Source organism: Nelumbo nucifera, chromosome 1 (genome assembly GCF_055504915.1).
Source record: "Nelumbo nucifera cultivar China Antique chromosome 1, China Antique-T2T, whole genome shotgun sequence".
Classification (NCBI taxonomy): Eukaryota; Viridiplantae; Streptophyta; class Magnoliopsida; order Proteales; family Nelumbonaceae; genus Nelumbo; species Nelumbo nucifera.
Genome location: NC_142649.1, coordinates 64,250,772 through 64,266,012, shown reverse-complemented (window position 1 = coordinate 64,266,012; position 15,241 = coordinate 64,250,772). Strand labels below are relative to the sequence as shown.

Genomic DNA, 15,241 nt, shown 5'->3' with positions numbered 1-15,241 from the left:
GCAAGGTCTCTTTTTCAACTTCAGTTTTTGTAGAGCATTAACATATGCTGAATCTCATTCTATTTCAGTTAGAGTAAGAAATTGATGCTGAGTCTCATTCTATCTCTATCTCTTCAAATGGTCAGTTTTTTGTTATATCCTTCTTCGTCAAGTTGGTGGAAGGCTTAGCAACCCCCTCTTTCCCCTATAAGAAGGTATAGCTTCCAATAGTCCCTCCCAGAATTTTGTTCTTTTTGTGGGAGGAATTAATACCTTCGAGTCTTCGACAGAATTTCAAGGAAGAGAAAAAGGTATTGCTTCTTAGCTCCTCATGTTTGTACCATGTGTATGAAAGATGGGGAGTACAGTAGCACAGTTGCAGCTATCTTTGCCTCCTCACCCCCCACGCCCCCTTCAATTCTATTGTTGATTTTCTTGGGCAGTGGCTGGGATGTAGACTGGGCAATAGAGGTATCTTGTATGGGAAGGTGGTGGTGCATGCAGTAATGTGGTGTATTAGAAAAGGGTCTTTGAGGGGAAAAGCTCATCTCTGGAAGACTTGAGATGGAAAATTCTTCTGTTATTTAAACTCTTGGGTAAGTGCAAATCAGTGTTTTAAAAATCACGGGAGGTGCCTCCAGGCGACCCAAAATGCCTTAAGGCGTATGCTAGAGGTGCTGACACCTCGGAGGCGTACACCTCATATGCTTTTTTCATGAGGCATGGTAGAGGCGTACGCCTCGTGCACACCCCATGTAAAAAGATAGAAAAACAAAGAAAAAAGAAAAAAAAAAGTAAAGGAAAGGAAAGAAAGGAAAGGGACAGAACAAGAAAGAAAAGGAAAGGAAAGTGGAATGATCACCCCTTTTAACTAGTGATATGCATCTTCATTCTTCTTAATATAAAAGATTTTTACTTAAAATAAAGAAAAAATGAAATCCCTTCCTCTTCTCCCTCCTCCCTCCTCATCCCCCCTTCTCTTAAGTAGGCCTACACCTCTTTGTGTTCGGGAGGCTTACGCCTCTTACATTCTGAACTACGCCTCATACCTCTAGGTAGTGGAACGCCTCGTGTCACGCCTCCACGTTTTAAAACATTGGTGCAAATAACTTGTTTAGAGGCATTTATTACAGGTCCTGAACTCTTCTGGCATGGCACCTTTTTGGAGGACCGGCCTTTCTCCTAGATCTCCTGTGGAGTTTATACTTAAGGTTTGATGGCAGTTGTAGAAGTTCATTGAATCATAGGGGTGAAGCTGGTATTGATGGTCAAATTATTAAATCTAATGGGGACCTGATCTGGGTATTTTGTGGGCTGATTGGTGTAGCAGATGCTGCTGAAACTGAAATTCATGCCTTGTTGGTGGGCTTGAGATCTGCGATGGCTCTTAACATCACTCAGATGGTGGTGGAAGACTGGAAGGTGACCCCTAAAATGTAATCGGTTGAATGAAAAGCACTCAAGTCTAACTTGATCTGTCATTTTAGATAGATTCCAAGAGAGCTGAACTATGTGACTGATGGTTTGGCCAAGTCAGGGGTGGGGAGGGATTTTTTGCATAATGACTCCTCAATGCCTTTGTAAATTCTAGCCTTCTAGGAGGTTCTTTTTTGCCTTTTTGGGTTTTGGTCCTGTTTGGTATTGCTGTACATCTCCTCATGTATATCCTTTTTGGTTTTTCCCACCTTTTTTTGCAATGAAAGTTATCCTTTTCTGAAATAAAAAAAAAGAAAGTTTACACGATAGTCATTAATTTGGAGAAAGCATATAGTAAAGTCCCTAGACCGATAGTATGGTGGGTTTTGGAAAAGAAAGGAGAATCAATGAGGTCAACTCATATTCACTTATCTTTAATCCCAACTATTTTGGGTTGGCTACACAATCTTGTTCTCACCAACATTGGTCTTTCAGGAGTCATGTTCTCTGTCAAATTGTAAATCACTATTATCATTTTTTCCCACATCAGACCATGTTGTCTTTGGTCTTCCCTTTGCTCTTTTAGAGCATTCTACATTTCTACTTGCCCCAGGTCACATTAAAAGGGGGCATTACTTGGTATAATGGTAAAACATTGGGTTGAGAAGCATGAGAATCTGGTAATGCCAAAGGTTAGGACCATATCCATTCTACCCCTTCCAAGACACCAAAGAGCTGGCACCAACATCAGGTAATGGCCTTTTTCTTACCAAATCATATGAAAAGTGGAGTACTAATCTGGTATGTGGATCATCTAATTAAGGACATGCATGATGGAGGAACAACTAGTGTTAGAACACTTGGGGGAGGGACATCAAAGTTTCCATGGTGTTTATTGTTTTCTGATGATATAGTATTAATTGATGAAACTAGAGGAGGACTAACTGCAAAGTTAGATCTATGGAGATGTCCGGAAGCAAGAGGTTTTAAGATGGTCAGAACTGAAACAGAAATATACAATGTCAGTTAATAATAATAAGGGAAAATTTCTTAAACTACCCTTAGGGATCTTAAAGTACCCCTAAGTTTTTTGACAGTTGACTAATTACTCCCCTACCATTAGAGTTGTCACAATCCACTCACATGCCACACCACATGACTGTTATATTTTGACAAAATGACAGTAATACCCTTTCCGTTACTGGAGTTTTTCTTCTTCCTCTGTTCAGAAGGATCTCGAGACACAGAGTGTGATAGAGGGAGGCGCATAGCCCCAAAGAAGAGAGTAGGACTACGGAGAGAAAAGAGCAAAATAAATAGAAAGGGTGACGTCTGAACTCTGAACTGGAGTTTTCCCGAATTTTCAAGGGTGTGTGAGATAGAAAGTTCCGTTTAAGCTCAGAAGTCAGAAGATAAAACACAAGAAATTTCTTCATCGTATAAGAGACTACTGATAGTTCTCCCCTAAACTCCTAAATTAATTTGCTTCGACCAAATTTAGCGGAATCTCAGCTGAGAAGATATCAGGGAAAAGTCTTCTTCTTTAATGTGTGGCCATGTCTGCAGAGGTGGGTGCTGCTTCAGCTGAAGAAAACAATATCAGAGGAATACTCATGGAGGTCGATATATTCAGTACAATGTTGATGGGAATCTTTTAAGGTCCCTACTAAGTTATGTTCTGCCAATATGGCCTGTCGGAAGAGGTGCTTTTGGCATTGTCTGGTATGTTATCTCCATTCTTGTTTCATCTGTTATGCCCCTGATTGCAGAGACTTATCTCTATCTTTGTTTTGGCGCAACACTCTCAGTCTCTCTCCCTCTCTCACTCTCAGAGTCTTCTTCCATTGGCTTTGTCGTTCAGCTGGGTTCTGTCAAGCGTCAGCTGTGGTTCAGCTGGCTTACTGGAAAATTCCCATTTTTCTTTTTCCGAAATCTGAGGTTCAGTCGCATGTGATAAAATATCATCTCAGCAAAAGATCTGCAACATACAAAGGGCTTTGGAAATCAGAACTTTTCTACACTTGGAGCTTCAAAGCAAAATAATTTAGATACATCTCTTTCATCTGTCACTCATTCCTTGGTGATACTTCCTATTCGTAATCTTCTCACTTTTCCAACTCCAAGCCCAAGAAAAACACATAGAAAACCATGAACCTAAACCTTCCTAATTTTCCTCATCACTGTCTCAGGTGATTTATGATCATTATCGGAATCAAAAGACAATTTCATCGGAATAAAAACAAGGGTAGAATAACCCAAAAAGAAAATTAGGAAAAAAAAAGTGAACACAGATTGCAAACCCCGAAATCCGATGTTTCACTCTATTCATTTGGGATTCCCTTGCTGCATCCCTTCCTCATGCCCAATGATCTTCTTAATTGGGTCAATTCCTCATGCCCAACCGTCGGATGTGACTTCCGGTAGTTGTTTGGCGAGTGTGGAGCAAATTACAGTATTTGAAAATTTTCATCAGTTGGGTTTTGTTTTGAAAATTTGAGGAATAGTGGAGGGAAAATTGGACATTTCATTTTTTCTGTTAGTACTTAACGACGATATCAATTGTCAGGAAACTTAGGGGGTACTTCAGGACAATATGTAAACAGTAAGGATAGAGTTAGTCAATTAGCTAAACCACAAGGGTAGTTTAAGAAATTTTCCCTAATAATAAAGAGCGTGAGGTACAACTAAGATTGGAGACCAAGAGATACCTCAATACAACATCTTATTTTATTACCTTGGTTTGATAATTTATAACGAGAAAGAGAATAAGGAGGATGCCTCCCAAAGAATCAGAGTGAGATGAGCAAAATGGAAGGGAGCATTTTAAATCCTATTTGATAGGAGAATGCCACTTGGGCTAGAAGGGAATTTTTTTTTGATAAATGGCTAGAAGGGAAATTTTAGAAAGGGACTTTGAGGCCAGCAACATTGTATGGAGCAGAGTGTAGGGCAGTTAAGAAGCAATATCTTCAAAAGATGAGTGTACAGAGACGTGCATGTTGAGATGGATGAGCAGGAAAACCTGTGGAAATAGGATAAAAATGAGCATATCTATTGGAAATCTAGGTGTGGCCTTTGTAGGTGAAAAATGAGGGAAGGAAGAGATGGTTGGGTCATGTATAGAGAAAACCCTCTATAACACCAGTAAGATGTAGTGACCTCTTGCAAATTGAAGGGTCTAGAAGAGGTAGGGGCAGACTAAGGACATGGGTTAAAATGGTAAGAAAAATTTTCTTCCTGGCTGAGGTTAAGAGGAAGTAAGAAAGCAAGGTTGCTCTGGAGCTATATCCCATTTGCAATTTGCTGGAATATATGGATGGAAAGAAATAGAAGAGTATTTGAAGACAAAATGCTGGAATCTGGACAAGATTGTGGCAGCTGTTAGCAACTCGGTCGTAGATTGGGTTCTGGTCACTCCAGAATTTAAACAAGTTTCCAGAGAACTGGGTGACCAATTAGGAGATATTTTGGGGCTTCAACTTCGTAACTTGGATGGTTTTTTTCAGTAATGTTCCCTAGCAGTTTTATTGGTCTTGTATGCGGGTGGTGCCTTATAACCTCTAGACTGTAATCTTGTTTTTTTTCTTTTAATGAAATTTCATTTTTCCATAAAAAAATAGTAAGAAATGATTTGAGGACCCATAGCTTAACAATGTATACCACACTGAATAGAACAGAATGGTGGAACAAGATTAATGTACAGATCCTACATAGCTAGGACAAGGTTCTATTGAGTTCAGCTAGTGAGGCCATGTGTCACATAGGATCAAAGTTTAGAACTTGCAGCAAGCCTCACAAATAAGCTAGCAAATATAAGTGGATCTAGTCTTTTAAGAATCTCAAGGGAGTTGGTCTTCTTATGTTGTGTTTCTGATGTCTGAATATTCTTGTGAAGTTTCTCAACTAGTTTGCTATTTTGCTTTTCTTGATAATCTTGAAAGGACCCACCATTGTGTTTAATGCAATAATTCTAAACATTTCTTTTATTCCCTAATCTGATTACTTTCTCTCTTAGATTTATTAATTGGATTTGGTTTTAGTTTCTGGTAACATTGTTGGCCTTATCTATTTTATTTTATGTTTTCCATTTTCAAACCTTTTTATGTGGGAATGTCGAACGAGAACAGGTTATTGCAGGTGTTATGCACTTGCTTAATCTGCGAATTCCTCCATATGTTCGAGTTGATCTTCTCCAGATCAGCCTCTCACAATTCTCTAGAAGTACAGGTAATCATTTGTTGCTTTTGTACATTAGTCGTTGATTATTTTAATCTACATAAAGTCAAGTACATATATATGCATACTATCTAGGACATGGCTTTTTGGACAAACCATGTTGGATGATACTTTGTACATCAATCAAATTGTTATACCATTTGATGATTAATATTCTCTCATTTCTGCTTAGTCTTTTAACATTCTGAACAACCATTTTAGAGTAGCATCTTTGTATAGTAAAGGTCATCAAATCTGGCTGATTTTTGGGCAAACTCTTTGAGCAGATGTCTAACTTCAAGGTGAACTTTGATAAGAGTTGTGTGGTGGGGGTGAATGTGGAGAGGGAGTTAAGGAATTATGCAGGTGTATTAGGTTGTGCTATCTCAAATTGGCCTTTGACATACTTGGGCCTTCCCTTAGGAGATAATCCTAAGAAAAAGCTTTTGGACTCCAGTAGTGGAGAGATTTGAGAAGAGGCTTGCGTCCTGGAAGAGAAGTTATCTTTCCTTAGGTGGGAGAGTCACTTTGATTAGGTCTACTCTAGCTAACCTACGTGTTTACTATTTGTCAGTGTTTAAGATCCCTACTAAGGTCTCCAACATATTGGAAAAATTAATGAGGAGTTTTCTATGAGAGCCTGGAGAGGAGAAGAGAGATTATAGGGTGAGATGGGAGGTGGTAATTAGATGTAAAAAACTAGGAGGCTTTGGGATTGGAAACATCAAGAAAAGGAATATGGCATTGTTGGGAAAATGGCTGTGGAGGTTTATAGTGGAAAAGGAAAAATTGTGGACAAAGATCGTGGCTAGCATACATGGGCTAGAAGACAACGACTAGGATTCTGGAATTGTGGCAAGGGCTACAACTGCTTCTCCGTGGAAATCCATCCATGATCTTTTCTAGCTTTCCCCCCTTGGATCAGGTACAATATTAACTCTGGTAATCGAATAAAATTATGGGAACATCTTTGGGTTGGGGTTTCACCTTTGAAGGACCAGTTTCCCTCCCTGTATGCTTTGTCAGATTTGAAAAATGAACCTATCTCTTATTTTTTAGGTCTATCAGACTCCACTTTTGGTTTTGGGTGGAATCTTGGCCTGCGAAGGACAATTAGGGATACTGACTTGGACAACCTCTTAACTTTGTTAGCCATCATCGAGAATATTTTCCTAGATCCCAATAGGGAGGGCACCAGAATTTGGAACCTTCTCTTGTGTTTCGTTTTTTGAAACATTAACTCAGTCATCTGTCCCTCCTGGTTTGTCCTTTTCGACCAAGGAAATTTGGAGCAAGCCCATTCCTCCTTGGGTTGGTTTTTTTTGTTAGGAAATTTTCTTGGAAAGAATAAACACAAATGATGTACTTTAGAAAAAGAGACCCAATTATTGTTTACTTCCTAATAGATGTTCTCTTTGTAAAGATGATGGGGAATCCGGTTACCACCTTATGGTTGGTTTCTTGTAAGGGTACTAAAACTATTTGGGAGTGGGTACTTTCCCGTTTTGGGTGTTCTTGGAACCCTCCTAAGAGTGTCCGAAGTTTGTTCTCTCCTTTGTTTATTAGATGGCCTAAGAAGTGAGGGAAGATGATGTGGAGGAGTATTAGGGCAGTCGTGTGTTGGTCATTGTAGGAGGAAAGAAATTCTCGAATTTTTTCAGATAAGGAAAGATCCCTGGAAGACCTATTAGACCTAATACTTCTAAGGGCTGCCCACTGGCTAAAAACTACGGAACTGTTTTTAGACTTTCCTATAGCTGAGCTGTTAAGAAATTGGAAAGAGATAGCAACCTCTACTCTGTGCAGGAGGGCTCTTAGCCCCTCGTGGTCCCCGCCTCCCTTTGGATTTATAAAATTGAACTTTGATGGAAGTAGCCTAAGGAATCCAAGGCCCTCTGGGATTGGAGGAGTTTTTAGGAATGAGGAAGGGATTGTTATTGCTTTGTTCTCAGGCCCTATTGGAGAAGGAGACTCTCTTAGGGCTGAGATCTTTGCAGCTATGGAAGGAGTTCAAAGAGCAATGGAACTAAATATCAGTCGACTGATATTGGAAGGCGATTCAAAGGTGGTGATTAGCTGGTTAAAGAAAGAGGATAGTGGTTTGTGGAGCTACAATAATGAAAAGAAAAAATTTTATGGCTGTGTAGGGGCACTGAGATACAATACAGTTGGGTGAAGAGGACCGCTAATTCTTTTGCAGATGGGTTGGCCAAGCAAGGGGTGAATAGGGAGTCTATATTTTGGGCTAATTTTTAATTTCCTTTCATTGTAATTTGTTGATGGGGAGCTAAGACTTTTTATCTCCCCCTTATTGTATCTAAAGCTTCATAAATTTTCTCCTAATTAATAAAGTTTCTGTTATTGATAAAAAAAAAAGATATATAAGGAAAACAATATTTGAATCTTCTGGATTTGCTATTTTAATTTCACAAAGTTGACAGTTCAAGTGAGGAATTTTTTTAATCTTATATTGCTCAAAACACAACTGTAACTGAAAAAACACTCTGAACTCTTAATACCAAATCTCCTGGGAGAGTAGATCCCAATGCAAATAACTCCACCTAAGCCCTGGCAAATCCATCAGCTAAAAAGCTAGCCAATCCTAGAACCCATCTAAATGAATGCTTATTTTGGATGCAAATGCTATAGCCTCTCCAATGTGTTTATGTAGTAAAATGGGCCTTAGAGCCCTCACTTATTCTACTACTGCTGCAATAAATCCCGGTGACATCACCAATCCAAGTTCCTGCAAAAGTTTCAAGAATTGAGTGTCTCAATTTTGTTGGGCTTGTTCAACTAGGATAGCCTCTCCTTCATGCAGGAAAAAATTAGTCCTTTGTTCTCAATCCATTTATCTAACTGTACACCCAGTGCTTGTATTGTTTTAGGGTGATTCTGCTGATCCTTTCCATCAATCAAATTGTAGATCTAATGCTTTATTAGAGTTGATTGTTCTCCACCATCTCCTTTTTTTAGGGCCCTCTTCTCTATGGATTGTCTTCATGTGAAGCAATCCAAACCCCTTCATAAATTCTACATGAAAGTTGGGGAAAATACTGGTTTGTGTTTGGAAAGCAGCATCAATCCGATAAGTGTAGGTGACACCAATAGGGCATCATGGTTGTGGTGAACCACAGAAGCTCAAGTAGTAGAGCTTTGATACCGTGTTGTAATTCTGAGTTGGTAATTACAAAAGAAAGTAAAAGTAAAATAAGAAAGGAAAAGAAGAAGAAAAGAAACATAAGGAAAGATGCTCCAAAGATGTGGATGTCCAAATCTTTGGAAACATAGTGCAGTGATAACACTATCTGGCCTGAAAGGAATAGATGGTTGTTCCAAAATGTCTCCGGAGTTTTGGATGTTTTAATTTCTTTCACCTTTGGCAAGCTGGTTTCTTAGGTTTCGGTTGCGAAAGGTTTTCATACCTCAGGCTTAGGGGCTTTGTTGAGGCAAGGAGCTTATCTGAATTGTAATCTTGTATGGGGGTGGGGGGGGCTAAATCCTGCTCAAGGGGCTCCCCTTGGGGGTTCTGTTGTACTTCTTTTTTTTTTTTCTCTAAAGTCTAATAAAATTACATTACCTTTTCTTAAAAAAGCAAACATAAGAGAGATGCTGGTTTGGGAGAACCTTAGGATTCTATTCCATTTGGATCAGATATCTATCAGCTACTGAATCTGGTTAATTGCTACCTAGATTTTTGTCCAAATTTTCTTTTGTAGTGAAGAGCAGAGACTTAAAGCTTATCTTATCAAGATAAAAAGATCAAATTCAATGAAAGAGTGTTTCTTCCATGGCTGGAGAAATCTTGTGGACAGAAACAACTAAAACCTGCTATGCAAAGGTAATATTCCATGGCAGTAGGACTGTAATGGGTCAGGTTTGGATTGGATCTACCTAGATATGAATCCAACCTTTAATGTGTTAAATCCTGTCCATATTTTGATTGGACCTGGATTGGGTTTGGATATCATATTATCATAATTTAACAATAAACAACCAAAACATTGTATGCTATTATAAAATGGATTATATATTACACATAATTAATGTAATAAATATAAATAATTTCCACGAGACTTAACTTCTGATCCTTTAGAGAAAATATACCAAGTAAACCCACTTCATTAGTTCATTAATGAACATCTGTGAATTTTATATAGACATGCACATGCATACAACTAATATTGGACTCGGATCTTAATTGGATTGGATTGGGGTGGATCCAGATTTGGCGTGATTATATGTGGATCTGATTTTTGAGATCCAAATCTGGTTTAATCAAATTGGATTTCAAATTTGGGTTTGGATAGTCAGATATTGTTTACAGCCCTACGTACCAAAGTCATCCCTTCTACCTGGACCAACTGTTTCTCTCCCTCTTATTATTGTTTTATCATTCCAGTTCCACTATATGATATATGTCAGCTGACCCACAACTAACACTTGATGAAACATCTAATTGTTATTTGCTCAACTTGGTTATTGCTTTCTCACTCTGTTCTTTTGCTTGTCATGTAGAGGAAAGATATGTCAAATGGACATTGAGAATATCTAGTGTACATGGACAGAAAGCTCCATTGCCATTCCTTGAATCAGTCGAGGTAAAAATGTTCTTAGATATTCTTGCAGTTATTCTCCTACGAATAATATGAATATTTCTTACTAGTGTTTTTTCTTTAGGTCTTTAATGCTTGTTTCTTTGAAACAGTTTATAGTGCAAATATTTTGTTAAATCTTCAAGAATGGAATAGTGCACTAACAAGTAACAAGCTGTCATAAGTTGTCTTGCTCCCTCAGAAATTGCTATTTGCTACAGCAACTTTACATATTGGTTGACATAGTACATAAGGTCTTCTGGTATCCAGTTAAATGAGAGAATCCTTCAGATATTTGGTCTAATGTTCCTGACCATTGCAGGGGTTTGATCATTGTAATGTTTCTGTATTGTTAGTTACTTTGAATGATCAGTGTTGGAGCAGGGTTTAGAACACTTGTTATATTTTATACTCATGAGCCTCTATTACCTTGTAGCTTTGTTGGCTCCTCTACTTGAACTTAATCCTTATCTTTTTGCAATCCAGATTTCTTTTTCAGATAGGCCAGACTTAAAGACTGCCATTCTTCATAAGCAACCATTTCAGCTAAAAAGGTACCTCCAATTGGTTCAATATGTAATGTCATCTTGAATAAAGGTTAACAAACTACTGTTCATTTGTTTTACATTTTGAGAAGCACTGATGCATGGATGTGTATACATATGACTTCTATTGCACATAGCCGTTCTATATATGTTATCCACCATCTTATAAAGCCCATTAGGATATATGGACGAGAAATTGGTAATCATGTAATCTTCAACATCTGACATATTATCTGGAATTCTGGATATTTAACCTTGTTTTCTGATCCCTTCAGTAGGATGTAACAATGGTTAAGATAAAGGAGGGGTGTGGTTCTGGGTCTGTCTTCCTTATTTCTTTTGTTTTGGTGATGTCTTATCACTTACCTTTGTATGACTCAGTTAAATCTAGGAATAACCTAAATCTATTGGGGGGGGGGGGATTCCCATCCCTCAATGTTTGTTTTTTGAGTACTGCATAGTAGGTCAGATTCCTGACATGTATTCCTTGCGCATATGTTTTTAATATTCTTCTTGTTTGTTTTTATACCAGGGAGATGGTGAAGACAAGACCATTGATATTGGTGTTGAAGCTAAACTTTGGGGATGGCTGTGGTTGTCCAAGCACTAAGATTGAGTTCCCGGTTGACTTTGAGGTTAGATGTTAATGCATATTTAATTATGGACTTTATGGTTAGAAATTTTATTTACTAATTGAAGTTAATGTGAAAGAAACTAGCTGGCTAATATGCACAATAATCTTTTTCCCATTCTCCCTCTTACCTCAAGTGGTCTGCAACCAGGTGGTTATTGTTCATATTCATTTTTTTTTTGGAAGAGTAAAATGCAAAAAAATTATAGATATAAAAGAAAACGAGATACAACCCGACCAAGGGTGTTAAGATTACACCTGAAACATGAGATCAAGACACAAAAACTAATAAAAGAAATCAAGGGACTCCACGTAATGCATAATGTCTAGTCTTCAGGATCAAATGCCTCATCACATATGTCATCATCCTCATCCCAAATTAAATCCTGTTTCCGTCGAAGCTTCTTCTTCTCTTTCTCTTCCTTTTTCCCTTTTTCAAATACTTCGAAAGCTCTTCTAGATAACTTTTCACCTCCCCGAAAGAAAAGCCCTAAAGTCTTGCCAATTCTAGCTTCCCTGTCCACCAAATTCTTAAGTTCCACTTTTCCCCCCTCAATTTTATCAGCATGTTGAGACAAAACTAAACTACTCTCATCCACTTGGCTTCCTCCTCATCCCCTGACCCCTTCTGACCTCTAGATATTCCCTTATCAAGGAGATGTAACCTCCTCTCCTATAGCTTGAACCTCCTCCTCCCTCCTTTCATCACCTTTCTTCGATTCCACAACTTTTAATTTCTTCCAGCCTTGAAAAAACCTTTGACACGTGGGCGAAGTGAGTGCTATTTGCCTCCTTGGCTTTCTTCATCCCTTCTGAAGTTCAAGGTCTCCTTCCTTGTGAAAACGTCTTCTCCGACCTAAATGGACTCCAAAGCCGAGCCAGAATTGTCATCCTTGCTCAGAGCTTCTTTTGCACCCTCAGCACAGCGTCCCTTGACATCAATCCCTTCCTCTTCATCCCTGCCTATCACTTCTTGCTTGTCCTCCCCTTCCCCCCTTCCTGGCCCCTTCACCACTTCCCCAGAAACTACCTCCCTTCCCTCCGACTGAATTTCCGAGCAAACTACCCCTCAGTTCTCCTTTTCCAAACTTCTTTGATGTGACGATAAGGAAGAGAAGAAGAGGAAGGAAGCTCGACTTCGAAATCACCAAAACACAGAACAATACCGGCTTGCTGACCAGAACTCGACTTCTGAATCCTCCCTTCCCCTGGATCAGGCCCTTCAGTTGTGCTTCCACTTGGATCTGTCTCCTCCCGGTTCTTATGCACAATCCATTTTCGCAGATCTTCAGACTGAAACACACACCCAGCTCTTTGGAACTGCTTAAATTTTCTCTTTCAAAACCCCCAGCCTGAGACGAGGAGTCTTTGAAGTCTCCCCAGCTTTCTTGACTGCACTGTCTTTCGAAACTCGAACCTCATTCGAGCCCTCACCTTCTTTACCTCCCTGAGACGCCTCTTCGTCTTCTGACAGTCCTGATTCCGCTCTCTCTTTTAACTCTCCTCTCCCCTGACAAGCTGACAGGTGCAACCATTTCATATTCATCTTACTGATCATAATGAAACATTTAAGGAAAGAGAAGAAACAGAAAAGCTGACAGGTGCAACTGTTAAAATGCCTGACAAGTATTAAGAATGTCATTTACTTTCATTATAAGCAAAAAAGAAAATATCACTTTGGATAACTATAACCATTCGTCTACTTTGGGTTTCCTTTTGCTTTTCTGTGTTGTCGGGGGTTTGCCCCACATTGGACCCAAATGTGCACCATAGCTGTTGGGTGACAATACTTCTATCTTCATTCTAATTGTCCATACCAACTTCATCCCATTATAGTGTAGTCCAAGTTGTCAGTTATCCCACTAACTACAGATTTATCATATAGCACCTTACCCGCCCATATAAGGGACCAAAACCTCATTGTAAATTTGCAATAACCCCAGAAAATACCTTTCTTGGTAGAAAAATACTAACCACGTTAAACTCCAGTAATTGTACCACCTTAATAGCATATAAAACAAGTGTCCTGGTTGTGAAGTGTATCCTTAATCTTCATATGGTGCAGATTGTGACAGATGGCTTCAATTATGACAAGGATGTCATCTTACAGAAGCTGAACGACAGAGCAATCCAAGAGGGATGCTGTGGGCAATATGCATCCATAGAGAGGAAGATCCTTACAACCCCGAGAAGTGAGGTCACAGTCTATGCCATTGCAACCAATATAGTCAGTTATGACAATCTTCTGGGAACCTCTAAAGCATCTGAAATCGTTCCTCAGAGTGGTGGCTATATGGTGAAAAGGCTCAATGAGGACACTAATGGGGTTGAAACATCCCTGAAGAGACCAAAGGGGTGTTAACTGTCATTTCTTTTCCTATTATGTGCCTTTTTTTCTTGGTCTATACTACTATAAGTAGAGGAGAGGATCCAGATTGTATAGATATTCTAGTTGTAGTACTTACAGGCAGGCATATATGTTTAGGGACTGAGTGAATTTTGTGTAACCACACTCAGTCTCCCCAACAGTGGATATGTAGAAGGGGAAGGGGACATGGCTGCCATGGCCCAGTTTTGTAAATTCTCAACAGCTTTGAAAACCGTCTTAGTGGAAAAAGGATTCTGGAATAGGTAGTTTTTGGGGGTTCCTTGCCATTCTTCTTTTGTGTATAAATGTAAACAGCTTTAGATGGATTCCTTGATATTCTCGAAACCTCCCATCTTATAAGGAGTAAATGGTGCACAAAGATTATATAATATGCTAACGTGGCCTTTACAGGTAACGCCTAAATAGATGACATGCTGCAAATGCTCTCCAACTGTGACTGTTGAAGGTGAACAACTGGTAGGCTTGAGATTGCAACCCCCTGGACAACAAAGACATCGGGTTATGCTAGCAATTAATTGAGAACAATCAAAGAGATGGCACTATGTTAAAGTCATGTGTCCTCCCTCTATCAGCGGCATTTATGTTCTGGGGATTACTAAACTGACTGCCCTGCCCCTCCTGGCCTTTGCTGCCCATATGGTTATTTGAGAACAACCAATCAAAGACATGATGGAAAACAATGGCCTTCCCACTCCCAAGTCCAAATTGGTACATGCCTACATGGCTGAGGCATATTCTGCCTGACTGTTTAACATTGCTCATGCTCCATCAAAGCAGGAAACTATTCACATTAAATGACATTTTCTATTGATTTGAGATCTCAATCTAATAAAAGAATTTTGTCATTCTTTTTTCCCTTTTTCTATTATTTATTTGGATGTCCTGATTAGGAGTCGTCCAAGAACCCTAGCTTTTCTTTGTCTTACCTTGGTTGATCAGATGCTATGTTCGCAATCTATGACTAAGAAATCCCATCTACTTGATCAATGCCCTAGATTTTTTATTTTTTATTTTTGATGGTAAAGGAGGTTAAAGTAGCTGGTGAATTATTTAGTCTGAAAAGCAAATAGTGCTACACTACAGGTGGCTTGCTTGTCCCCCTAAGCCTCCAACCCTGGTAAATGTGGGAATTGATTTCAAGATTTGGCCACATCCAGCTAGACCTTATCAGCTGGGGTTTGGCACATTGTCCTTCAAACATGTTGCTAGACCCAAGTCACCCAACGCCCGAAGTGGGAAGTATTGTTATCGGCTTATCCCAATAATATTAAACTCAAGGCTCAAATAGCCGTATCCCAAATTCCCAATGTAATTCAACCTTGAAAATGGTAGTGGAGTTAAAAGTAGATGTTCGGTTCCGTTGGGAGTTTTTTAGGGAGGCGTTTATCAGATAAATGTTTATTCGATAAACACTACTTTAAACGCTTTTTCTTTTCGTTATTTGGTTGGGCTGATTTGTGGGCGTTTCAAG

The 15,241-nt window shown here is 39.1% G+C and overlaps 1 protein-coding gene across 2 annotated transcripts in view; it reads left to right on the top strand.

Annotated features, from left to right (window-relative positions):
• The window catches only part of SRT1 (sirtuin 1), a 47,012-nt gene extending 32,701 nt beyond the window's left edge, over nt 1-14,311 (top strand). The window contains exons 10-14 of one of the 2 annotated variants that reach the window (XM_010254472.3): nt 5,523-5,622; nt 10,129-10,211; nt 10,692-10,759; nt 11,283-11,385; nt 14,161-14,311. In XM_010254472.3, coding sequence (XP_010252774.1) covers nt 5,523-5,622; nt 10,129-10,211; nt 10,692-10,759; nt 11,283-11,385; nt 14,161-14,175 — 369 coding nt within the window. In that variant the 3' untranslated portion in view covers nt 14,176-14,311. Of the gene's footprint in view, nt 1-5,522; nt 5,623-10,128; nt 10,212-10,691; nt 10,760-11,282; nt 11,386-13,446; nt 14,096-14,160 lie in introns of those variants that run through there. The other variant, XM_010254471.3, reaches the window with a different exon arrangement.
• The last annotated feature ends 930 nt before the right edge of the window (nt 14,312-15,241 follow it).